General features: G+C 34.8%; 2 protein-coding genes across 2 annotated transcripts; both read right to left on the bottom strand.

The window, feature by feature from the left end:
• Window positions 1–6,078: 6,078 nt before the first annotated feature.
• LOC145557902 (uncharacterized) lies at window positions 6,079–9,378 on the bottom strand. The gene is made up of 2 exons (XM_081619080.1): window positions 6,708–9,378; window positions 6,079–6,531 (listed from the first exon to the last, which is right to left on the bottom strand). Exons 1-2 carry the CDS (start codon window positions 9,376–9,378, stop codon window positions 6,128–6,130), a joined length of 3,075 nt encoding a protein of 1,024 aa, XP_081475206.1. The 3' UTR covers window positions 6,079–6,127.
• Window positions 9,379–10,370: 992 nt separating this feature from the next.
• Window positions 10,371–25,791, bottom strand: LOC145558700 (N-terminal acetyltransferase A complex auxiliary subunit NAA15-like). The gene is made up of 26 exons (XM_081620013.1): window positions 25,524–25,791; window positions 24,639–24,717; window positions 23,478–23,560; window positions 23,230–23,379; window positions 22,800–22,915; window positions 21,020–21,125; window positions 19,675–19,746; window positions 19,472–19,587; window positions 19,045–19,177; window positions 18,717–18,794; window positions 18,583–18,636; window positions 18,037–18,107; window positions 16,656–16,710; window positions 16,450–16,545; window positions 16,120–16,248; window positions 15,933–16,015; window positions 15,614–15,844; window positions 14,096–14,228; window positions 13,910–14,017; window positions 13,495–13,626; window positions 13,227–13,283; window positions 13,000–13,097; window positions 12,856–12,914; window positions 12,658–12,769; window positions 12,243–12,343; window positions 10,371–11,120 (listed from the first exon to the last, which is right to left on the bottom strand). The coding sequence occupies exons 1-26, from the start codon at window positions 25,572–25,574 to the stop codon at window positions 10,939–10,941; spliced, it is 2,685 nt and encodes an 894-aa protein (XP_081476139.1). The 5' UTR covers window positions 25,575–25,791; the 3' UTR covers window positions 10,371–10,938.
• Window positions 25,792–25,805: the final 14 nt, after the last annotated feature.

The raw sequence follows: 25,805 nt of genomic DNA, 5'->3' as shown, positions 1-25,805 counted from the left end.
TCTTAGAATAATTAACATATTGAATTTTTTTTCACTATTCATACATTAACTTTGACTATACTTTTTTTATTAACGTAATAAAAACATATTTTTATCATGAAATATATTGTTAGATGGGTATTAATATAAAGTTTTATAATATAATTTTTTTTTAATAATTTTTATAAATATATATTTATATAAGAATAAGATTAAACTGATATATCAGCATTTGTGATTTTGTGCACAGTTTTAATTGTGTCAATTATTTAGGGACACATGGAGTAAAGAACACAATTGAAAATACATAGATCAATTAAATGAACATATCGAGGAAAACAATTATACCTATATAAATAGTAAAAGATCATAAACAACAATCAACTTATCAACCCAACATAACAATCAATAAAAAAGAACAATCTAATTGAAAGAACATTCAACTACAAACAGCCTTATACTAGTGTTTTTTTAGTCCTCATGAAGTCATGCTTTTTAGTTGACAAGTTTCTTTTATTACATAATCCAATGAACGAGTTTAATTGTTAATATCTCTAATTATCGTTAAAATTATTACAAGTTGATATCAGGTAATTATATGTTGAGACAATTCTAACACGATCACAATAGCTCTAGCAGAGGAAGAAGAGAAAGAAACAGCACAAAAGAACAATAATAATAAAATAGCGGCTTTAACACAACAAGTAGCTGGAGGATTAACATGCCCACCACTTTCAAATTCCAACCTTTCAAAGTCCTTTTCACCCAAACACACTCTTAAGCCTCGATTCTCCCCTATTATCAATTGCTTGATTATTTTGTGGGTTTAGATGATTAATTGTTTTGCTATAATGGATTAAGTTTATTGTAATTTTAGATTGTGATAGAATTTGATTTTTGTTTACTTGGAACTGTTCCGTGTAATTAGAGATTTTTTTTTTTTTTTTTTTTTTTTTTTTTTTTTTTTTTTTTAAATCCTGTTCATATAAATCTATAGATTTACCAACTCTTGGGTGATGAATATATGTGTTTTACAGTTTAAGTGATCTGATTGTGTGAACATGTCATTTATTTTCTTTATACGGGATTAATAGTCATGTATATGTTAGAAAATGTTTATAAGAGTTATGTTACCTATCTGAAGGCAATGTAAATTAAGTGATGTGGTGGGGATGAATGAATTCAACAATAATGAGGTTGTAAATTCATGTCATATCAATAATTATGCAAGTTTTTTTTTTTTTTTTGACAAAAATAATTATGCAAGTTTTTTTTTTTTTTTTTTTGACAAAAATAATTATGCAAGTTTAAATAGGATGTCCATAAAAGTAATGTCACCCTTCTATAATAAGTAATAGGATTTTTTTGAAAATAACACCACAAATTTTACAAAAAATGGATTATAAAACCACAAATTCTCAAACTTTAATTATAACACCACAAAAAAATCCAAAAATTGGATTTCACCACCACCATGTAACAGATTGTTGGATGGAATCAGTTAGTGGGGTCCGTACAAGACACGTGTCAAGTGTCTAGTGGTTTAAATAAATATTAAAAAAAACCTAATGATGCGGTTCCAATGCATCAATATTGTTATTATAATTATTTTTATTGTTATTTTTAGTTTATTATTAGATGACCGAATTTATTAGGATATTTTTGTTAGTTTAATTCGGTTAGTATAAGATAAGCTTAGCTTTAAAGATCATATTTGCAAAATATTATCTTTACAAGTTAGAGTTAGTTTCCTAGTTAGATTAGAATTTGTTTTACCGATTTTTAGGCTAATTATTTAGCTTATAAATACGTGATGGTGTTTAACGAAAAGTATGATTGATTGATTTTGAAATTTATAAAGTTTTACGTAAGCTTGTGCTTGTGTATTCTTGGCCTAGTTTAGGTTTTAAGCTCGTGTTGCTCAGCGTTTCTTGACCGAGACTCAAGATTCCAAACCTTTCAACTGCGATTGAAGGTTATATCCATCAAAATTCATATCAAATAAACGAAGGAGAACCAAGTCGATCAATATGACATTCGAAACTGAGTTTTTTGACACAAGTTGTCAAACTCGACCCTCGTCAAACAGCAGCCACACCAATTTGATATGAATTTTGATGGATATAACCTTCAATCGCAGTTGAAAGGTTTGGAATCTTGAGTCTCGGTCAAGAAACGCTAAGCAACACGAGCTTAAAACCTAAACTAGGCCAAGAATACACAAGCACAAGCTTACGTAAAACTTTATAAATTTCAAATCAATCAATCATACTTTTCGTTAAACACCATCACGTATTTATAAGCTAAATAAATAGCCTAAAAATCGGTAAAACAAATTCTAATCTAACTAGGAAACTAACTCTAACTTGTAAAGATAATATTTTGCAAATATGATCTTTAAAGTTAAGCTTATCTTATACTAACCGAATTAAACTAACAAAAATATCCTAATAAATTCGGTCATCTAATAATAAACTAAAAATAACAATAAAAATAATTATAATAACAATATTGATGCCTTGGAACCGCATCACCTAACCTAGCCCTCCCACCACCTATGCACCACCGCCCTCAACCGCCAATTGCCGCCGGCTTCCACTGCCTCAACAAAATCCGACGAAACCAACGCCTTTGACCGCCGATCCACCACTTCGCCCCCTCTCCCTCCCCAAAAACCACCTTAAGCCCTCCAAAACCACCGCAAAAACCATCTCTAACCGCCGCAAAATCCACCCCCATTCCTGATCTGCCGCGAAATCCACACCCATTTCCCCCAGTTTTGCGAAATCGGCAGTCGACATCGGCGGTCGAAATCGACCAATCGAGGGCTTTCGTGGTCGATTTTTGGCCGTTTTGAGGGTGAAAGGTAAGGGAGGGTGGTTTTCGGGGTTGGTGTTTGCTGTGGTAGGTGGTTAATTGTGGTGGGTATGCGGTGATTTGTAGTGGTTAAGGAGGGTTGGGGTGGTTTTCGGGGGGGGGGGGGGGGGGGAAGAAGGGAAGGGAGAATTTCGCCGGGTTTCGGAGGGGCAGGTGACGCCGTCGGCTTGGGTTAGGCGTTGGCGCGGTTGGAGAAAGTGGTGCTGGTGGTGGGTTTGGCTGGGTTTAGGTTAGGGTTTTTTTTTTCTTTTTTTTTTAACCAAGGGCTTATCGACACGTGTTCATCGTGGGTCCCTTTAACAGATTACATCCAAAAATCCGTTAGATGGTGGTGAAATAAATTATTTTTTTATTTTTTGTGGTGTTATAATCAAAATTTGAAAAGTTGTGGTGTTATAATCCATTTTTTGTAAAATTTATGGTGTTATTTTCAAAAAAATCCTAAGTAATATCCATTTTAATTTAGTGACAGTGGAGGGAATGTGAATTTAACAATGATCAGGGGCGGAGCCAAGGGGGGGCTAGGGTGGGCCATGGCCTCCCCCTTGGCTCAAGATAAAAGTAATATTTTGCACATATTTGTAATGATTTTTTATGTGGAGGAGTTGGTTTTGGTCATTTCATAGTGGTCAAGAGGTCAAAAGTTCAAATCTTACAACCAACATTTCATAGTGCACAATGATGATGATCAGCTCATAGAGGAATAGTTTAAACTAGGATTTTTTGTCAAAAACTATCTAATAAAGCCCAAATTTTATGAGAAACTACCTAATAAAAAAATTGTTGTAAAAATCTATCTAATAAAAGGTAAATTGTTGTAAGAAACTACCTAACAAAATGTTAATTGTTGTAAAATACTAACTCCGCTAGAAATCCGACCCACTTCAAAACACCCCAAAACCACTGGTAGTTTTCACCTCAAAACTAACGCAACCTACTTGAAATTACCTTCACCAAGCCGATACATACCACCCTTCAATCCCAAAACCACCACCTCTAACTCCAAAATCAACATTCCGAATCGCGACTTTAATTTAAACTACCCTCACCAATTTGGAATACCTTCTAATCACCCAAAAAAATAACCTTACCACCCTGAAAAGCAACCTCTGTGGTGGTTTCGGGGGTGTTTTGAAGTAAGTCAACGCTTTAAAATCAGATTAACGGTGGAAATTTGGCCAAAGGTAATACCTTACAACATTTTAGCTTTTATAAGGTAGTTTCTTACAACATTTTTTTTTTATTAGGTAGTTTCTCACAAATTTTAGGTTGTATTAGGAAGATTCTGGCAAAAAACCCTTTAAACTATTCGAAACTTGTGATAAGGTATGTATTTGATTTAATTTTAATTTTCTATTCTAACAAAAATCGATTTGTGAAAATAAGATGTTTTTATAATCCTTCTACCACCATCCCTTTAAAATAAGAAAATAGATAATAATTATTCTTGAGATTGGCTTTCAATTTCATACAGAAAATTTGATTTTTTTTTTTCTTGCTAATCTCTAAATTCGAAAGGGAGTGGATTGTATTAGTTACTAAGTTACTAATTTTTAAAAATAAAGCGGAAGTATAAAGGAACAAAATCAAAATCAAACACAGATTTTACAAGAAAATCATCCACAAATTTCCGGCACCATACTACACTATCCACAAGGTACGGATTACGTGTTAGTCTAAAATCAATAGATGATACGTTACACTAATGATGTAGTAGTTGTAAGAGGTGTGTGAGTGTATTAGTGGTAATTGTAAATATTTGTAATCAATAGTTATTCATGAGGTTAACTTTCAATCTCATACAGAAATTTGATAAACCATATGTGTTTTTTTTTTTAATCCCTCCAATGCAGAAAATTGATAGTTCAAATAAATAAGTTTAAGAGGGAGTGAATTGTATTAGTTCCTAAATACTAGTTTTTAAAAATAAAGCGGAAGTATAAACGAACTCATAATCAAACATACAGATTTTATGAGAAAATCATCAACAAGGTTCATGTACCATGCTACACTATCTATAAGGTACGGATTATGTGTTAGTTTAAAGTTAATAGACGATGTACATTTTTTTTTCAATTCCCTCAATGATGTACAACTGTTTGTATTATTAATAGGTATAACTTTGTCAATAACACTCAAGCCCTACATATGCTCACATCATTTGCAAATTACTTTTACGTTCGTGTTTAGAATGCAGTAAATTAGTTGTATACAATTAAACGACATTATGCAGCACAAAATAAAGAGATCGATGGCATGAATAATGTCTTTTACCAACTGTACATTGTCTCATTTAGTAATTTATGTGATTCCTTTTCTTCATAAGTTATTTTACATGTCAAAAATTAATGTAATTTTTTCTAAGATGTAATATTACATAGAAGAGACATTTATACTGCTCTATAAGATATCGGATTCTTGGGGTGATATTGGAGGATAGATGTTGGTGGATTGTTCCTACAATGATGTCCAAACACCAATATGTTTTATAGTTGAACATGGTGGAGGAAAGAAATGGCTAGATAATTCTAAAACTTCATTCACATTTTTTGTAACTATAATGTTCTAGAAATTTCAGGAGCCATTACGTATTTTTAGTGGCTTCTAATTTCCTTTCAAGTATGTTCTAGAATGTTCTTGCATTAAGAATTAACGTTGTTGTGATCATTTTTGTGCCGTTGTAACGTTGTTGTGTTGCAAACTTTCAATTGTTTAAAATAGAATTGACCATTTTGTTGAAATCATTTTGCTTTAGTTCTCTAGATAACCAAGTCAATTATTGTAAACATTTGACTCAGAGTAATTTGGAATGATGCATTTCTTATTTTCTTTTGCTATTGTTTTTTGCAGCTGTGGGAAAATAGAGTTCTCGTCCAGAAAAAATGATTTTATTGTTAGTTTTCAAAATCATGATGATTATAATATATTTGACTAATTATTACACTAAAACCAAGAAATTGGTAAATACAATATAATAATAACGAACGAGTCTATCTTTTTTAAGATCTGATGTGGTGTTTTTTCCCCTAAGAGTCAATTCTGGTCTCAGAAAACTTGAAAAGACAATCTTAAATCAAATTTAGCCTTATAAAACTAGAAAATATCACAAAAACATCCTTAAATTGTTTAGTAACAAGGTTCATAATTGAGAACAAGAACACTTTGAGCTTTGTTATTTTTGTATGTAAGAGCCTCATATCTTTCAGCTACATAGCACATATTCCTGCAGACTGTTAGAGCCTAAAATTTCAACAAATGCAGCTTAGAAACCTTAAAACTGCATTGCTTCAACGACGCTTAGCTCTTTAAGGAACATCTCCTGTGTTACTTGTAGCTCTCTAAAGGCATCCTCGATTCTCATTCGATCTTGAGGTGACTCTACTGAACACTTCACGCCGATGTCAATGAGAGACCATACACACTTAAGATAACAGTCTTTTCTTGCCAAAGCTACATATTGACTTCCATTGCTTGCAACAACATTATCATCAAAAAGCTTTGGGTCGATAATCTCTGTGAATTGGTCAGACAATGCTGATTTAGCATACTTATGAAGGTCTAAATCTCCCTCGAACATCTTATTTGTGGGAAATATACTGCTCATCATCTCTATCAACACGATTCCATAGCTGTACATATCACCTTCTTTTGATACCACGCTTCCTAGGCCGTACTCTATCCAAAACAGAATGTTTCAAAAGTCAGATCAGTAAAAATACTAATAATAACTTGTGAAAAATGCTTTTAAGTTTTCCTTTACTGATTTTTACTCAACTGAAGTGATTTGCATATCAAAAACTCATTTTTCGCGTAAAATGAACAGAATGGCCTTAACAAAGTAGTGTAGTTACCTGGAGCAGCATATCCAATTGTCCCTTTAACTGCAACTGAACTGCTGTTATATGTGCTTGCATTCGAATGAAATGTAGCTAACCCAAAGTCTCCGACATGGGCAACCATGTCGCTGTCAAGGAGAATGTTGCTTGGTTTTAAGTCGCAATGAATTATAGGAGTATCACAACTGTTGTGCAGATAATCCAGTGCACAAGCAACATCGATGGCAATGTTCAATCTTTGGAGGAGGCTCAGGGGTTTCGTATGCTGTTCAATGTGAATCCATTGTTTAAGGTTTCCATTTGGCATGAACTCGTATACTAATGCCTTAAAATCATTGCCTTGGAAGTCTGTACTCGAGCAAGCAGTGACAATCTTAAGTAGGTTCCTATGACGGATATTTTTCAATGCTTCACACTCTGCCATGAAACTCTTTCTCGCGCCTTTCTGTTCAAGGCTGATAACCTTAATGGCTACAACCATGCTGTTTTCTGGATCAAGGACTCCTTTATAAACAGAACCAAAACCGCCTGCACCTATTAAGTTTGCTTCCGAAAATCTGTCAGTTGCCTTCAGAAGCATATTATAAGATACTTTTGAGAAAGGCTCCTTCACATTCAACAATGATCCCTGAGATAGCTTGCTCTTTTTATTCCTAATACACATCAGGAAATATATTGCTGAGATTATCGACACACCAACAACTAAAGAAGCTACCGTGATAATCAGGGTCACAGCAACAGACAGTCTACCTCTCCTTTTAGACCCTCTTGCCAAGGTAGTATTGGTTGAGCATCTTGGCAAGCGAATCTCAGGAATCCCTCCACAAAGCTTTTTATTTCCCAAAGTTGTCACGGCACTTGTATTTGTGAAAACCCCTCTTCTCGGAACCTCTCCCTCTAAATCATTAAAAGATACATCTAATCCTTGTAACGAAAAATTAGACAGGAAATCCGGAATTTGGCCTGACAGTCTGTTATGAGATAAATTTAAGTACTTGATACTAGTTAAAGACTTGAAAGATTGAGGAATTGAACCAGTAAAGAAGTTTTCTCCCATTTGAAGTTCAAGAAGGCCAAAGCAACTAGCAAGGCTAGATGGAACATTTCCTGAGAATGAGTTTCTTGTTATGTCTAACACCACTAAATTCCTCAACTGACCAATCTCCCCAGGGAAGACTCCTTGCAGACGATTATGATCCAAATGAAGTTCGAGTAACATTGAAGCATGGAACAGATGAGGAGATACTAGTCCACTGAGGTTGTTTTCTGAAAGTATCAAGTATAATAAATTTGTGCACTCTCCTAGACTCGAGGGAATAGTTCCCTCAAAGCTATTGTTATCCATATATAACTCACTCAACCGCGATAAATTTCCTAATGAATAAGGAATATCTCCAATGAGGTGATTGTTACTGCAGGAAAAGTGTTCTAACTTGCTAAAATTTTCAATCTCAAGTGGAAGATGTCCTGTTAGTTCATTGTCTGACAATTGTAGTCTCTGTAAGTTAATGAGGTTGAACAGTTCAGTTGGAATGCTTCCAGTTAGATTGTTTTGTTGAAAATCTATCACAGAAATTTCTGTTGAAAGATTACCAAGAAAGCGCGGCAGAATGCCACCAAATCTGTTAGAACCACATTCTAACAGACTTAACTGACTACAGTTAACAAGAGTTTGTACAAAACTCAGATCATCAGGTTCTCCCGTCCCCAAATAGTTCAAAGAGATATCTAGCCTTCTAAGATCGGGCATGTCTCGAGCACTAAACATGAATTTTCCTGTGAAATTGTTAGAATAAACTGCTAGAACCTGAAGCTGAGTAAGGTTAGAAAGAGACAGAGGAAGAGTACCATGGAAAAAGTTGCCACTTATTTTGAAGTATGCAAGTTGAGGAAGTCGAAACCCAATATCGAAGGGAAGAGTCCCTTCTAGTCTATTAAGGTCCAAATCAACAACAAAGAGAGATGAAAGGTTGTAAAACGACGAAGGAATGGTACCTGAAATCTTATTTTGTGCAAGACTAATGTAAACTAAATTTGTTAAAACTCTTCCAATGTTGTCAGGGATGCTTCCTTCAAAAGAATTGAAAGCTGCAGACAAATAGCTTAAGGAAGTCATGTTCGTGACAACCGTGTTGAGGAGGTCACCTGTGAATCGATTCTCCTGCAGTATTAAGTAATTCAAGTTTGACAGACGGCCTAGTTCACGAGGAATGCTTCCTGTTAAATGGTTTCCTGCAAGACTAAGTCTCTCTAGTTTCGAGCATTGAGATATATTGGCTGGAACTTCTCCTTCGAAGGAGTTCCTCTGTAAAATTAGAGACCTTAGACTAAGAAGATTACCAATTTGAGGTGGTATATGACCTTGGAAACTGTTATTAGACAGACTCAGATTCTGAAGGAAACTCAGGTTTCCAACAGAAGGTGATAAGGTTCCTACTAAACCATAGGAGACAAGTCGTAAGCCAACGACTCGTTGTGAAGGTGTTGCATCACAAGTTACACCGTGCCATTGACACGTAGAAATGGTGGTGTTCCAAGAATTCAGAACACCTTGAGGGTCATTAGTAATTTGAGACTTGATTGCTAAGAGGGCGAGACGGTCTACTGAAGAATTGGCAGAAGTAAGGCATGAGTTTGGTAAACAGAAATAGAACATGAAAACAACAATGAAGAAGATGAGATTCATGACTGATATATGGTTTCAGACTTTCAGGTCAGTATATGATTATATGATTATATATACATACACGGATACAGTTAGCTTGGTAAGGTGGTAACTATATAATGCGGAGAAAAGATAAGTAATTGTATAATATTGATACAATAATATGTCAGGTGTTGACTCTTGACTCTTGACTAGGGTAATGCAATAATGTGTAGACTAATTGGATTATTAGTCATTATTTATGCCAAAAGAGAGAAACTTTCTGTGAGAATTCGAGGAAAGGAGAACCTTTAGAATGTTAGTGCCAAGTTAAGTTGAAATAGTTTATTTACTTAGTGTGAAAATTGATTGAAACTTTTGCAAGATATGAAAGCACTGACTAAAAGTTATAAAATGTGCATTAAAATACAAATAAAGTTTGTTTATTTTCTCTACCTTGACCAGTATTGAAATAGTTTATCATTTTCAATTGATCTCTGATATAGTGATATCAGTTAGTTCACACGGACTTTATAATTTTGTTTTGCAAATTGTCATTAGTTAACTAATTAATTATTTATTGGCATATGCTTATATACATATATGTACACACTTCCAATAGGTATTAATTAAGTAATTTCCCATGTTTTTATTATATAAATAAATATGTACTTTGTACAGACTAACCTCAAAAGAAGACTTTAAGGAGCTCATCAAGAAATTATCTTCTTTTACTATTTCACTGCAAATTGATACGAAGTATTAGTTTAAAAAAAAATAATAATAAAATAAAAATATGGTTGAGCTTTTGAAAAATATGAAGAAAAAAAACCCACAAATTTTGTATATGAAAAGTAAAGATAAGGTTCACACATCACACTTGAAACAAGAAAAATTACAGAATACCAATAAAAGAGAGTGAATTTGAAACACCACAAATACGAGTATAGGACTATTGGTCTATTGCAATTATAGTGAAACAGAGCAAGTAGGCGAGCAACAACCGCCATAGAAAAAGGCAAGAAACAAGCACATACCTAAATAAGAATTCTACTAAGATTATAGAATTGACCAAAAATTTTCACATGGACTGGCGTTTAAGCCGTTTATACAAAAAAGATAATTTAGAATATCTGAAAAACAATACAACAATTCGGAGTGGTTCATCTCCATCTATTTTTTGATGATCACAAAAAGGAACCCTGTAATCCAAAAACTTCTGTAACCCTCCAGAGTTCCTTGAAAAGAAGAATCAAACTCCAAATGTGGAGTATGAAATCATCATAACCCAAAAGCAAGGATCTCATTGAAAGCACATCTTGAGGGGCAAAAAATGAAAAAATCCTAGTCATAATGGACCTAATTATACACATTTGCAAGGCACATTGATAATCGTGTGGTGCATGACTTGCACATGAGAGCCCAGACCTTCTTCTGATGATTCAATAACTTAAGACATGCATATCAGGCAGGAATAGATTGTCTTTGACTCCACGGGAACACGACCCCCTTTTTCTCTCCCGACATTCTGACCCAAGTCATGTTTAAATAGGCATCTCATATACTCGTAGATCAGTCTGCAAACGGGTGTTATCATGCTCGTTAAATCTTCAGGTCTTCCAATTTCCCATTTATTGTGACAGAGCCAGTATCCGGATGATTTGCAGCCCCATTTTCAGAATTTTCGCAAGAGGTGTTTAGATAGGCATTCGAGACAGCAGAGCTCTTGCAGCCTTCAAAATACACAGAATGAGGAAAAAATTCGGCACATCGTGTCTTCCATCCTGCAACATTTAGATAGCATGTTGAAGATTAATAAATTTGACCAAGGAAACAAAAACAATCAGTCACATTCAAATCGCAACCCGTAAAAGGCAAAAAATCACAGCTCAAGATTTCACGAGATGATTAATTAGATTACATAGGTACAGATATGTATGCCTGGAAAAACTGACTGATAATCCAAATATCCCTACACAAACCAGAACTGTACACATGTGCCAAACCCACAACATTCCAACCCTGCCCAGCACAAAAATTAATGTGACTATTGACAATACATATCCAACCACACCCGAACCAGAATCAACAGCACAAAAATTAATGTGACTATTGACAATACATATCCAACCACACCCGAAACAGAAACAACTGGAGTTACAACTACAATATAGTGCACAACACATGATGAAGAGTAGCCATTCCAAAAGAAGATAAACTAAAAGTTGTCTTGTGTCTGAGACACAATTATAAGGCACAAGACCATGGACAAACAACTCGAAACAATAAAGATAAAAAAACCTACTTTGTATATCACTGCATTCAAGTAAAGTGTGTATTCAAGACATGAGGCACGACTCCAAGGTTATCTAAGTATCAACAGACGACTACTAATGAGAACAATAATTAACCTTCGCTGTTTTTTAAGCAAAACCAAGTTTTGACAGAACCATTATGAAGTTAAAAAAAAAAAAAAAAAAAAAAAAAAAAAAAAAAAAAAAAAAAAAAAAAAAAAACTTAGCCAACAGCTCATTATTGCAGATAATGTCAATGTTTCATCTTTTGACTTTCAAGTAAGATAATTTTTCTAAGGTCCTGAACCCAAGTACATCAGAAGGATATACCAAACTTATAGCTTGCAGACTTAAAGCCATTGTAAACCATCTTCATTTTTCCCCCTTTATTTCCGGGAAAGAGGACTTCCAACTTGAATCATTTAAGTTAAAGTTTTGTCCAAATCAGACGTTACAGAGCTTACAGCTATTTCCAGTAGACAAAATTCATCAAGATTCTTTACAAAACTGCTCATGAAAAATTTGTCAATACAGTCAATATTCTAGGACTAAATATGATGCACAACTTTGACAAGAAAGGCAATAATACTAGAAAGGCCACAAAATACTTACTGGATGCAGCATCATTATCAACCAAAACACTTTCCAAGAGTTTGTGAACGGCAATACAGTCCTTAAGCTTCCACTGCCCAACACGGCCGAAAGCTCCATTTCTGTAAAAATATTAAGTTTCAACATCAGCCTACAAAGTTCAAAAACAGTACTCATTTCATTTCAAATTATGTTATCTGCTTCACGGTCTCTTAACACACATGAAAAAGATAAAACTAGTAATCAAAAATTTAAATTGAAACAAAACAAGATCACATATGATAATGCTTTTCCCTATCTGGCAGTGAGAGGAAACATATAATGAAAAATTTATGAATTCAACTTTAAAAATTCAAATGGAGCGAGTTAATTGAGATTGAGAGAATGATATTGGCACTTAAAACAACATTTACAATATCAAATGAGATCACATTACATCGAAAGCACGTCATCTGATGACTCTTCAATCAACTTAACAGCCTCAGACTTTTTACTTGGTTCCAAAAGATTAAGCATTTCTGCGACTGCTGCTCTGTGCATCAAGGAATCTGCAGTAATAATAAATGTCAGCACATATTGCCAAAAGGTCCAAAACACGGGAAACGAGAGCAAGAGCCAAAATCTCCAGAAGCACCTTTATGCTTCGTCAAGAACGACATGTTTGCATCCATCAGAGATTTCTCATGCACTTGACTGCAGTAGAAAGCAATGAAGCAATTAGAATGAATAAGGATAAATTGAAAGAATTTATCCATGGCAATACAAACAATTTAGAAACCTTATGGATTGACGCTCTGCTTCTAAGACATTCCAGACAAGCCGCTCGGCATCAGAGGCAGGAGGAGGCATAGAGCTCACCTTGTTGAAAAATCTAATCTGTAATAAGCAAAAAACTTCAGCACTCAACCAATACGGTAATAATTAGAAGGACGAAGACACCCACCAACGCAAACCAAGTTATGGAAAATGAAAGGAACAGCCAAAAAGAAAGAGAAAAGAGTATACCAAACAGCGATGTGAATCTGGGTTTTCAGCATCCAACCTTAACAAATTCTTTACAGCCTTTAAAAAAAACAAAAATAAATAAAAAATCAATCAAAGAGCAAAAAAAATAACATTTTTTATATTATAATGCCAAATTTCCAACCAACAAACGAAGGTAATGTTATGACATTTGAACAAAATGGCAATATAATAGTGTCAAACTAAAGTGATTATTCCAGTTAAGAGTTGTAAAACTTAAGTGTTCAAATCCAAAATGCAGACAAATTACCTGCAAAGCAAGTAAAACCTTCTGCTTCCTCATATTTACTTCAAAAGAAAGCAAGTGCGTTTCTAAAGAATCAGCTGAATTTTTCTGCAACAGCTTCAGATACTTTGTAGCTTCCATCATTGTGTCCTCGACCTACAAGAATAAATTGTTTCAATGCAACTATACAGTAATTATGCAATTATACTTTAACTAAAAGGATTTACAAATTTTAAAACTACAATTCCTTGGTTACTTAAAAAAACAGCAGCCATGTGGGGTTTTGTTCACTCTCATTAATATTTAAAGGTATTAATGTTTGAAGTCATGTATTGGCAAATATTCCTAAAGGCTAAAGCAATGTGTCAACTATGTTAACACGGAGGAAACATATTTTTTAGAAAAAGTCTCAAAAACAATTTTTAAAAATTATCAAAACCTGCAAAAGTTTCTCTCCATGAGGATCAGGATCCACTGCTTTAACATGTTTTTTTCCAGATTTCGAGACATTGCTTGCAGTTGCTTCCTCATTTTTACTTTCCGCCTCCTGAAATTAGACAGAGATTAGATTGGCATTCAATGGACAAGAAGGATCCACGATCATCATTAAGTAAAAGACACATACTTTCTTAGCTCGGGCTTCTGCCTTTCTCTGCTTTTGCCGCAATTTCTTTTTCTGAGCAGGAAGCAATTTTGACATCTCCTCATCTTCTTCAGTTGCTGACTTGGAGGGGGCATCAAACAGCTTAATGTAGCATCTGCAGCCACCAAAAAATAGTCAACACCAAACAAACAAACAGGAAAAGAAAAAAAAAAAAAAAAAAAAGGGTAATAAAAAAACTTGAAAAGGTCAACCATCATAAATTTAGATTATGCATCAACTTGCAGAGCCAAATCATATAGAGAAGCTAATATACATTTTGATGTACTAACATAGAGCATTATGCTGAAGAAAAGTAATGAACTGCAGAAACAGAGTTATAATTCATGCACCAAAAAAATTAATATCAAATGAACATCTGAAGATCTAATCTTTCCAGCCTTCTCAGAAATCAACTTTTGTATGCAGTAACAACGACAAATTCACAAGACAACATACAAGATGATTTTCCACCACCAAATCTCTCATTTTTTTCATGAATTTCAGTAACACTTTATAGGTGTATTTGATTTGTAATGGAAAATTCATGTTAGGGATCAAATTTTGCTGTATTGGGCATAGGCATTATGCTGAAGAAAAGTAATGAACTGCAGAAACAGAGTTTAATTCATGCACCAAAAAAATTAATATCAAATGAACATCTGAAGATCTAACCTTTCCAGCCTTCTCAGAAATCAACTTTTGTATGCAGTAACGACAAATTCACAAGACAGCATACAAGATGATTTTCCACCACCAAATCTCTCATTTTTTCATGAATTTTAGTAAAACACTTTATAGGTGTATTTGATTTGTAATGGAAAAATCATGTTAGGGATCAAATTTTGTTGTATTGGGCAGAGGCATGAAATCTTTTACTAATCAATATACATTCCAATACCATCATTTATAAGAGTATCTAGCCCTCTAGCAAAAAGATTGATAGTACACAAAAAACAAACATTTGGAAACGGAACAACATGAACACGCATTACATTTGATACTTAGCAGGAGCACCTGAGCTGAAAATCTTTTGGCCATAGATTGTAGGCAAAGGGGAAAAAAACACAGAAATCCCCAATGTTAATGATAGACAAAAAAATGTCAAAATACATATGAGATATAGCAGGGTATCCACCTACCCAGTAAAATAAATTATTGACCCAGGTAGCTGCCATATAGAACACAATTTAGTACGTAGCTAAATCACCTCGAAATGCTTTTCAGCAAAGGCTCCAAAAGGTGTTTGTGTGTGTGGGCGAGCGCACACGTGGGGTGGGGGGTGGGGGTGGGGGGGGGGGGGGGGGGGGGGGCACTGGTTTTCAACTTTTTGTGTTCCATAAAATATGTGTATATCCATATAAAATCTGTTCCACACGTTCAGGAAATGTAAACTGACAGTGACCGAAAAAAAAGATTTGACAGTCGACCACTGAACAGCAATCTCAGTACAAACTTAACCATGGCATTTCGAGGGGGGTGGAGGGGGGATGAGAGAATCACCTGATTGCCCCAGCTGCAGCCTTTTGAAAATACGAGTGTGAATGCAATCGGTCCTGAAACTTCAGCATTTCCACATACGTTCTCAAAGTCATTTTTCTTAGACAGTAAGAGTGGAAATCAAATTGGTCCTCAGTTATATCAGCATAATGCTTCTCCACGGCTAGAAATTTTTTTAAAGAACGTCCAAGATCACCTTGTCTGAAATAGCTCTCACCAGATGCAAGCTCGTACCTTCCATACACGATCAAAAGCACAATCAATATCTTTCTCATATATATAAATTGCATTGAGAATTATTCATTGAATACCAAATACGTACCACATGCACTGCATGTCATACAAATTATTATGCTGATCACCATCTTTTGTGAACAAGACAGCTGTTTTCTCAGCTAAAGTCACCTATATATATGTCCAACAGATGGAAAATATAAGAAATGGAACTAACACAAAAGGTCCAAAAAATTGTTCGGCAAAAGAAGAAAACGAAAAAGAAAAGCGCAGACCTGATCAGCTTGCAGCATACGCTTGACACATTCACTGTTTACATAGCGATCAGCAAGATCCATGCATCGGGCTTCATCTGCTAAAGCAGCAGCTGCCTTCAAGTCACCAGCATGCTTCAAGATTCGGCTCTGTGGAAACATAGCATACAGTATAAGCAAGGTAGCATATAATTGTACAAAGTTCAGAGAATAAAGATGAAGGCAGTACACTTCTCAATTTAACAAACACGAGTCATTGATCACATAATGAGAATGTGATACATACGAGAACAGGACTACAAAAGGCAAGCTCGAGAAATCTTAAAAAGGCTGCGGGAGATATGAACGAACCTTAACAGAGTAAAGATCAATCACTGTAGGGGTGTGATTTATAGCTTCATCAATTTTTTCAAGAGCGGTGCTGTATTGACTACGTCTATCGTAATGCTGTAAAAGCAACAGGTGAAAAAGAGCAAATGAACTTTCAGAAAGTGTAATAGGGATAACTCATTGTAAACTGTAGTAACTACACATTCATAAATGTCAGAAAAGCATACCTGTGCCACCAAGAACAAAGTCCACATGAAGGTAGAAGGAGGCTCTTTTTCGGTTCTGTAAATTACAGAAGCTTAGCAGTCAAATTTTCAGAAATACAGATACAATAATCAAGTTTCTCAGAAAGATAAGCAGAAAAATCAACACACAAGACACAACCATTAATGTTATGAAATACAATGCTGCCCAGGGGTAGACCAAAAAAAAACATTTTGGCTAGAGCAAACAACAACATGCCAAAATAAAATGAAATAAATTACTACCTCCGTTACATATTAGTTGCAACTTTCACCTTGACACGGATTTTAAGACAAAATTTCATAATAGCGGATTAATGAATCAAACAATAGATAATTAAGGATAGGAGAGAGAAAGTGAAGGTAATTAAAAAATTAACCACCACCACCAACAACAGCCACCCCGCAACCGTCGCCCAACAGCAGCCACCCCGCCATCGTCGCCCAACAGCCTGAAAACACCTCCTCTCAGCCGGAACCACCCAGAAACCACCCACTCGCAACTTCTAACAACCTAGAAACCACCCACACGCACATTAAACAACCCAGAAATCACCCAGAAACCATATTTAAGTGTAGATCTGAGGATTTTTTGAGGTTTTGAGAAGATTTCGTGACGAACTTGTGGGTTTTGTGAGGATTTCGTGGGTTTGAGAGCGATTGTGAGGAAATTCGTGACGAACTCATGGGTTTTGTGAGGATTTCGTGGGTTTGAGAACAATTGTGATGAATTTCGTGGGTTAGATCAAAGTGCAATTGTAAGGAATTCGTGGGTTAGATGTTAGATTGAGGTAGGAGAGTGAAATTCATGGAGGAAGGAAAGAGAAACTCTTGGAAGAAGAAGAACCACTCATGGAAGAAGAAGAACCCAGAAGAACTACGGTATTGAAATTTCACCAAATCTGGAAAATAGCAATGAATTGGTTTGATTCATTAAATGAAGTTGGTTCCATTTTTTTTTGAAGGGTGAATGAAGTTGGTTGGGGAATAATTAATTTGTTGAGAATCATTAATTTAATGACTTTGGGTTAATGGTTAAGGTGATCAGATTATAATAGGTAATTGAGATTATGATTTTTTTAGTAAGGGTAAAGTAGTAATTTTATATGAAAAATTTTACCAAAAAAAGAAAGAAATAGAAAGTTGCAACTAATAGGTAGCACCCCTAAATGGCAAAAGTTGCAACTAATATGTAACGGAGGTAGTATATGACATGCCTCTTTATCCAACCCAAGGTACAACTACAGAGCAGATTATTACAATACAAACTCTTGTTTGCTACTTATAAAAAAAAGCACCTACCGTGAGAGCATATCAGAACTTTCAGAAGTGCTCTATAACAAGAGGCATATAGAAGTCAACATACCTTCCAGGATAACCTCCTGTTTTCCTGAGTGAACCCTCCAAGTCCAATATCAACTTTTCAAGAATGTCTACCTGATAAGTAGAGAAAAAGGCAGGATGATATATAAGAACATTAAACAATCTGACCATGTCCCTGACTGTCCTCCATATAACAAAAGAAAAGGGTGGAAGGAGAAATAGATCACAAGAAAATAATGCATTTCATTATGTCAACATTTTGAAACTATTCTTAAGTTAGTTTCAACCATATTTTTTTAACAACATATTATACTTAAATAAATGAAAAATTAAAAAAATAAAAAATCATTATTTTTATGTAAAAGGTTATTGGGTTGATCTCTATGTATATATTCAAGTAGTATATAACAACACGTGTTTTACTGATAGGCAATTAATAACATTAATAGTCAAAATTTTGTCTGACGACATGACAAGTGTGAAAGCCAAAATGTACAAAGCTAAAAATTAAAATACATAGGAGAACTGCAACAATGTCAGACACATTCACATCTGTCCAATTTCACATCACTTTAAAATGTATACTGACCTTTCCAGGTTGATCATACAGAGGAGACAGATCTGAAAACAAAGAAGGAACACCCTGCAAGCATCAAATAACAAGCATGGATTAATATGTTGAAATTACAACCAGATAAATAGAGGTAGCAAAATTCAGAATACCTTGGTAAGCAAAGGCTGGATATAGTTGTCTGCAGCTTCTTGAAACTTTTCCCCTTGCAGGAAATCAAGTGGAATCCGCTGGTAGAAAATAAAACCAGTAAAACAAGAAAATAAGCTTAGCAAAAACAAAATTGGGGAGGCCCGAGGGAGGAGCATGCTAAACTCTGAGGAATAAAAATAAATAAAGAATAACAAATGAGAATCCATCCAATTAAATCAAAATAAAAGGTTTATGAAATGAGAATGTAACTCAAGAACGTTATATTTTTCTGAATAGAGAAAGAGGTAATCAAATATTTGAAGAAATTAATAATTATAAATTCCTAACCTTAGCGGCAGATGACCATTTATATTCTTGCTGCAGTGATTTATACAAAGCATCGAGTTTCTCTATCTCTTCAGAAGTGTACTGTCCTTTTTCTGAATATAGTCCAAGGCATCTTTGCAAACCTTCATAGTATCTAGACCAAAAGAGAGAAAGAAAGATGAATTAGCCTCAATCCACCTTCCTAGCAAACCCCATTTGGCAGCATAATAGAGATACAATCACAAGATATTATAAGGTTCTGGATATTGGCAGAAAATGTTTCACATCTCACTTTGAACAATTGAGCGAGCATTTTTCCACAACTACAAACAATTAAATATGATTATTCATACAGAAAACTAGCATGCAGATTCCTATACAAGTCTGCATGTGTTTTAAAAACAAGTTATGTTTCGCTAATAAACAAAAGACATGAAATAGCAAAAACCTATAATTGTCAGGATTCATGGAGAGCAGCATTCTGTATAGTTTTGCAGCTTCTTCCAGACGATTAAGTTTCAGCAGAAGAGAAGTTTCCTGCTCTTTGTAAGATAATCTATCAACCTATATCCAAGCCAACAAAGGAAAAATCAAGATTATAGATCAACACATAGAAACTATACCAGGACAAAAGTCATATTATCATCTCACGATTTTGATTTCCTTCCGCTGTAGTTCTTCATGAGCTCTTTCCAAGGATCCACAATCTTCCAACAGAGACACCTACAGAAAGAAATTACAAATTTGATTAATGTCATTGCTTAACAAAAACAAGAACATAAAACTAAAGGCAGATAGCACAAGAGCAAGCCAGCAAATGAACCCTGTTATTGGAAATTGAACTACAGGTGAATCATGGAGTGTAGAAATAGTTTATGTGTTCCATATGTTACGTATACTCCATCTACTCCCTCAATTTCTAAATAATCTTGCTTCGATGGTGATTCTCTCAAAAAAAAAAATCAAAACAAGAAGAAAATTAGAAACGAGAGAGTAGTCCTTAATAACTTAATTCAGCTACTATTTTAAATTGAAGTCCAAACATTGGATAGATTAAATTATAAAACACATAGGAATTCTTCTACTAGAATTAAGAGAAAGCATAGATAAAAAAGAATCAAGTGAACCTAAAGTTTGGGATTATATTAATAGCTCAGTTCACCATAAATAAATGGACAATAAGCTTCTAATTTAACAAGACCAAAATCTTCAAACTGTCATAACAACAAATAAGAACATCAACACCACAAAACGTTATACTTGCACCATTCCACATAAATCGCTACATTTAGATACACTATTCACACAACCCTAACATAGTCACGTAGGATATTGTGAGATTCGTCTCAAATTATACTTTTAATATATCACTTTTTAATATTTTTACTCAGACATATATTAAAGATGTTAATAGTTAAAGTGTGCGTTGGGAAGCGTAATCTCTACAGGTTGCAATAAAGATGAAACAGGGGAAGAATATTTTAAGGATACATAGAGCTCAAAGAAAACACAAGTATCTAAATGACATATAAAATTAGAACAGAAGAAAAATCAATAATTGGGACTGCATTCATGTTAACATTTGCACAGACTATCAGAGTTCATAGCAACAGTTGGACACGCCTAGTTTTTAGGTTGTGTTCACACTCCTCAAAAGTGGACTCCACAACAGTGCCTAACAAGCACACGTCCATGGTTTCTACTCTTTGTTTTTTTATAAAGATAACACTCATGTCCAACAAGGGTATGACACAAGTACTGGAACGTAGGTAAATCAAAAGTTTGCTGAAAGAGCTGCCAAGTACTTTTTCAGCAAGTAAGAAAAGCATTTATCATTGGTTATTAAAATAAATAAATAAATAAATAACACATTGCAAGGGACGCCTCACTTGGAAACACACACATCCCCCCCCCCCCACCCACCCGACCCAAACAAAAAAATATACTGTTAACATTTAGGTGCCAAGCATGTCTTTTGTATGACATAGTCAGGTACCTTATACAGCAGCATTTCACTATGCTCACATCGTTCATTATCTGGTGGATAATCATCCTCCAGTGTTCCTTCATATGCCTCTAGAATTTCAATTGCTTTTGATGCACTACAATCCAAAATTGAAGAGTAAGATTTAGAAAAATGCAGATATTCAAGTTTCAAGAACTTCCAATAAATCACATTATTGGATTATACAAGTACATTATAATATTTTCTTACAGATGCACAAACAGAATGAAATGTGCAAGACAAGGAGACGTTTAAATGATTATCAGTAATATGAACCAAGTCAATCAGTGAACAATTCACCGAAACAAAGAAACTTCCATCTGATACAAAAGTACAAAACACACTAACAATTGGTCCTATTTCGCAGTCCTACATCCTAGTAAATTCATCTAATATTTGATCCTGTCAAACAGGTAACTATTATAAGGGCCCATTAGTCCCGCATGTTATTTTACTTGGAACCTTCATGCCCTTCATTGACAACTGAATTGCTGCTGAATGCCTAAGCCACCAGATGAAGGTTTAACATCAGTAGACAATTTAAGCATCTTGCATATGAACAATCAGTATGCCCTAACACAATAAATGCACCCTCGACTACATTGAGCTTTGTTTGGACCTTCCAAAGAAACCATGTCACTAGGTATCACCTAAATGTCTTGCCAGAAGCGCATCGCAAGTATGTGGACCATATACAAAACATTGTCGACTTCAATCGGTGCACCAACTCAAAACAATAAGCAACATCACTCATCAGAAAAGGTAATCCAAGCAAACATTACACGCTAGCACTCAATCCATGGGAAGTGGAGAAATATCTTTGACTTACAGGGCCAATTTTAAACCACCTAGGGCCATATGAGCTTTTAATAGCAATAATCTAAATCAGAGAGAACAGAATCATCTTGGATTAATAGAGTCCAGCGCTTGTACAAATCAATTTCCTCCAACTACAAAGACCCTAAATTTGCAAACCTCATACTTAATCAAGCTAAAACTACCTGGCTTTCTCAACATGGGAAATCTGAAGAATGAAAAAACTTCTTGGTCACCTTTAATTTATACCTTATAATTCATTTATCTCCACCAACCTCTTGCAGACGAGATAAGTAATTGGCAAGGAGTTTAACTATGCAAAATGCGTAAAATTTACTAGGTACACCTTTCATGCACTGATGCACCGGCTCACCTCATAAAATTAAAATAAAATAAGTAAAGTAAAATAAAAAAGTACCAACCAAAGGAAACTAGCAAGTGGGTACACACAAAAGATCATACTTGCACATGTCCACAAGGAATTTTAAAATATTGAGAAATTCAAGATAAAATTTATCTCAACTACAAAGTGCAGGGCTAAAATGCCAGGTTAAGAACCAGTTTCTAATTGGACTCCAGAGTCCAGACAATCAACAACCCAAATATTGAGAAAATCAAGAAAGTGAGTTATGGAACAAATCAAAAAATCGCCTAAGGCACAACAGACAAAAAAATTATCTCCTCATGGTCTAATTACACTTGCAAAAAAATTTTAAAATAATCCAGCAGCATTCTCCTTAATAGAAGATGTTAAGAAAATATTCAAACGATGGAATAGTCCTATAATCCCTCAGTTACAAATACCATCCCAAACTACATCAAAAGGGCACAATTTTTTTCACAGATATTAACCAGATGGAAAACCAACTTAAGAAGAGAAAACATATATACTTTGAGTTTAAGCACAGATATTAACCAGATGGAAAACCAACTTAAGAAGAGAAAACATATATACTTTGAGTTTAAGTGGTGTGCAACTGCAAAGCCAATCCAATTCATGCGATGATTGGGTTTCAAGCTCAAAAGCCGCTGCCTTGTTTCCACAAATCCTGTCAAGTCACGCATTTGAGCCTGCAGGAAAATCAGCAAGGAATGCCTTACAATTTTACAGAAGAAAAAGAGAGAAAGAGATACATATATACTCAATGTGACTAATGAGTAAAGACTTTTATTCTTATCGATTTTAACAATTTGGCTATACTCATAAGTATTAAGAAGAGATTACTGAAGGATTCTTTAGTTCCATGTCTTACATATACATACCACAAAACCTAAATAACAGATCATTGCTCTTAGGATACATTAAACTGACCCATAATACTTCCAAGAGAGTGGCCAAGTCGTAAGAATTCTAAAGAAAAGGAAAACAGTAAACAGTATATCACCTGCAAGAGAGATAAATCCCGCAAAATCTCAATGTTATCAGGATCAATCCTCAGGGCATTTCTGTAACATTTAATAGCCTCCCTGTATTCCCTGTCTGAGCGATACAGAAGGCCATACACATGCCAACAAACATGACTTTTGAGATCATTCTGCACCAAGAGATGCATTAAAATTACAATCTTACCCAATGAAAACAAGACCAAACCATAAAATCCACTAAAGGAAATCTAAGAACACACATGCTAACCTTTAATCCAAGTCTAACAAGTTCATAAGCTTCTGCTTTACGGTCCATGCAATTCAGAGTTAGCCCTTTCATGGACAGAGTCTCTGTTAACCATTCAAAGATAGACTATAAGTTTGCCATTAGGACCTACAGTCTTGAAACTAAATTACAGAACACAATTATTTAGAATTTATCATACCAATAAAAAAGGGAAAAAAAAAAAAAAAAAAAAAGCAACTCCCCACACATAAACATAGCCCATTCACATACAAACACCCACATTTCAGTGTATTGGCAGTGAACTGCTTGATCTACCAGGAAAGAGTTGTGAATAGCATCTTTTAGGGGGAAAAAAAAAAAAAAAAAAAAAAAAACAGACATTTGAGTGATTGGGAAGGCTATTACTCCAAGTAAAAAAGGTAAGAGCAACAGGTGAAAGTATCATATGCATACACAAAGATTATCACCAAAAAGGAAAAACAAAAAATCAAGTTTTCTCACAAGCTCGGAAGAAGTAACTTGCATTAAAAGCTAAAGAATTTTTTTGGGGAGGAAGACGTGATCGATGATCACCATGAATAATTAATACCACGGCGGCACAGCCTCATGTTCATTGATCACACTGCAGCAACATGAGATGCAAGCCTGCCTTGGATGGCATGCAAGAAAGGGGATAAGTGGATAACTACCTATGAACCTGATGTTATAAAACCCCACACAAGCTGCCATCTAAAATTTGATGCAAAAGACGGAAGCTTTATAGTTTTTCAAAACAAAGATGCCAACTTTGGATCAAGGAGTGTACTCTGAAGGAAAGAAAAATCATTAGTGGAACAATTCCCAGGAGTCCTCGCAATCTTTAAAGTAAGAGTATAACAACTTCACAAATGATTTGGGTTTTCTTAGTTTCCTTGAAACATAATAAATTGATGTCTCAGGTTGAACAGAATCATGAACTTTCAAGTTTCAACAGTCTAACCCAGTTTTGAAGGGAAAAAATGTGGTAGAAGAGCCCCTCGACAATAGAACTTCAAACAAGCGATCACAACAATATATCAAAATCAAAGCACCTAACTAATGACTCACTGTCAGCTGAATTTGCTAATTTAATAATATTATATATACATGGAAGATTCACTTTACCAGAGTCAGAAACTTATATGACATAAGATTTTTACATACCTCCATGGTCCGGAAACTTTTTCAGAATGGCATCCGCTGCCTTCAATCCCTTCTTATACTGCTTTGTTTCATAGGATTTCTGGGCAAAAAATTGAGCAGAAAATAAATTATGATTATAAATCCATAAGCAGTCACAATACTGTATTTAAGACCTTCCAAAATTTATAAACAAACAGAAACTCAGAGCTAAAAAGGTTGAGCCTCAAATGTTAAAACTACTGACTACATATACACATAATAAACCCAATGCCCCCTAGTCTGCCAAGCTACATCACAAGGGAAGGAATACATGACAAGTCTTACTCTTTATCTCCTATTACAGTAAACAAGACAATGCTTGTAATTCTTAACTGTGAAGAATTAACGACGGAAAATTCGCAGAAAAAACAAGTTCTACTTTATAAAGCTCGAGAATAACAATCAGCATAAGAATGGTTAATTCCAATTGATCAATTCACCAATTCCAGCAGTGTGTCATTGGACCACTGACACCACTATGATGAAACAAAATTCTACATTATCATCTGTTTCCCATTGTTAAAAAACAACCGGCATTCGTATTGCTAACATTAATTAATAGCTAGAACAACAAATGTGATTATCTGAGTAATTAAACCAGTAGTCAACAAAGAACAACATCAAGCTAAAACCCCAATAATTAAATTTAACAAAAATCAAGCACAAAGCATCAAAATCAATAAGAAAAAAACAACAAAAAAAATCCTAAATTTAAGCCATAAATATTCCAAACAATTGAATACTAATCTAGGGTTTAAGGGGTGGCGCAGAATATTCAATGACGCAAATAAATCAACAACAAAACAATTGAACCTCGATTAATGAAAAGAGTTGAGCAAAAAGAAGAAAGAAATAGCGAAGACATACAACGATGAGCTTGAAGAGATTGGCTTCCTTAGGAGGAAGTGAAGCGCCCATTTTCGGCTGCGATTTTCCGAGGTGAGAGAGACGATGAAGGTGATGAGAAACAGTGGTGGATTTGAAGAAAAGCTTGAAGGAGTTTTAATGGCTGCGGAAGAGAGAGAAATGGAGGAGAGAGAAAGAGAGAGGTGGCGTTTATCTGCTGCAACCCTACTGAGGGTGAGAAAAGGGAAGAAGAGAAGAGAGTGAGAGAGAGAGGAGGAGGATGGAGAAAAGTAGGGAATAGGG

This window comes from Chenopodium album, chromosome 9 (assembly GCF_948465745.1).
Source record: "Chenopodium album chromosome 9, dcCheAlbu1.1, whole genome shotgun sequence".
NCBI lineage: Eukaryota > Viridiplantae > Streptophyta > Magnoliopsida > Caryophyllales > Amaranthaceae > Chenopodium > Chenopodium album.
The sequence above is the reverse complement of the archived record's forward strand: the minus strand, read 5'-3'. Positions and strand labels throughout refer to the sequence as shown.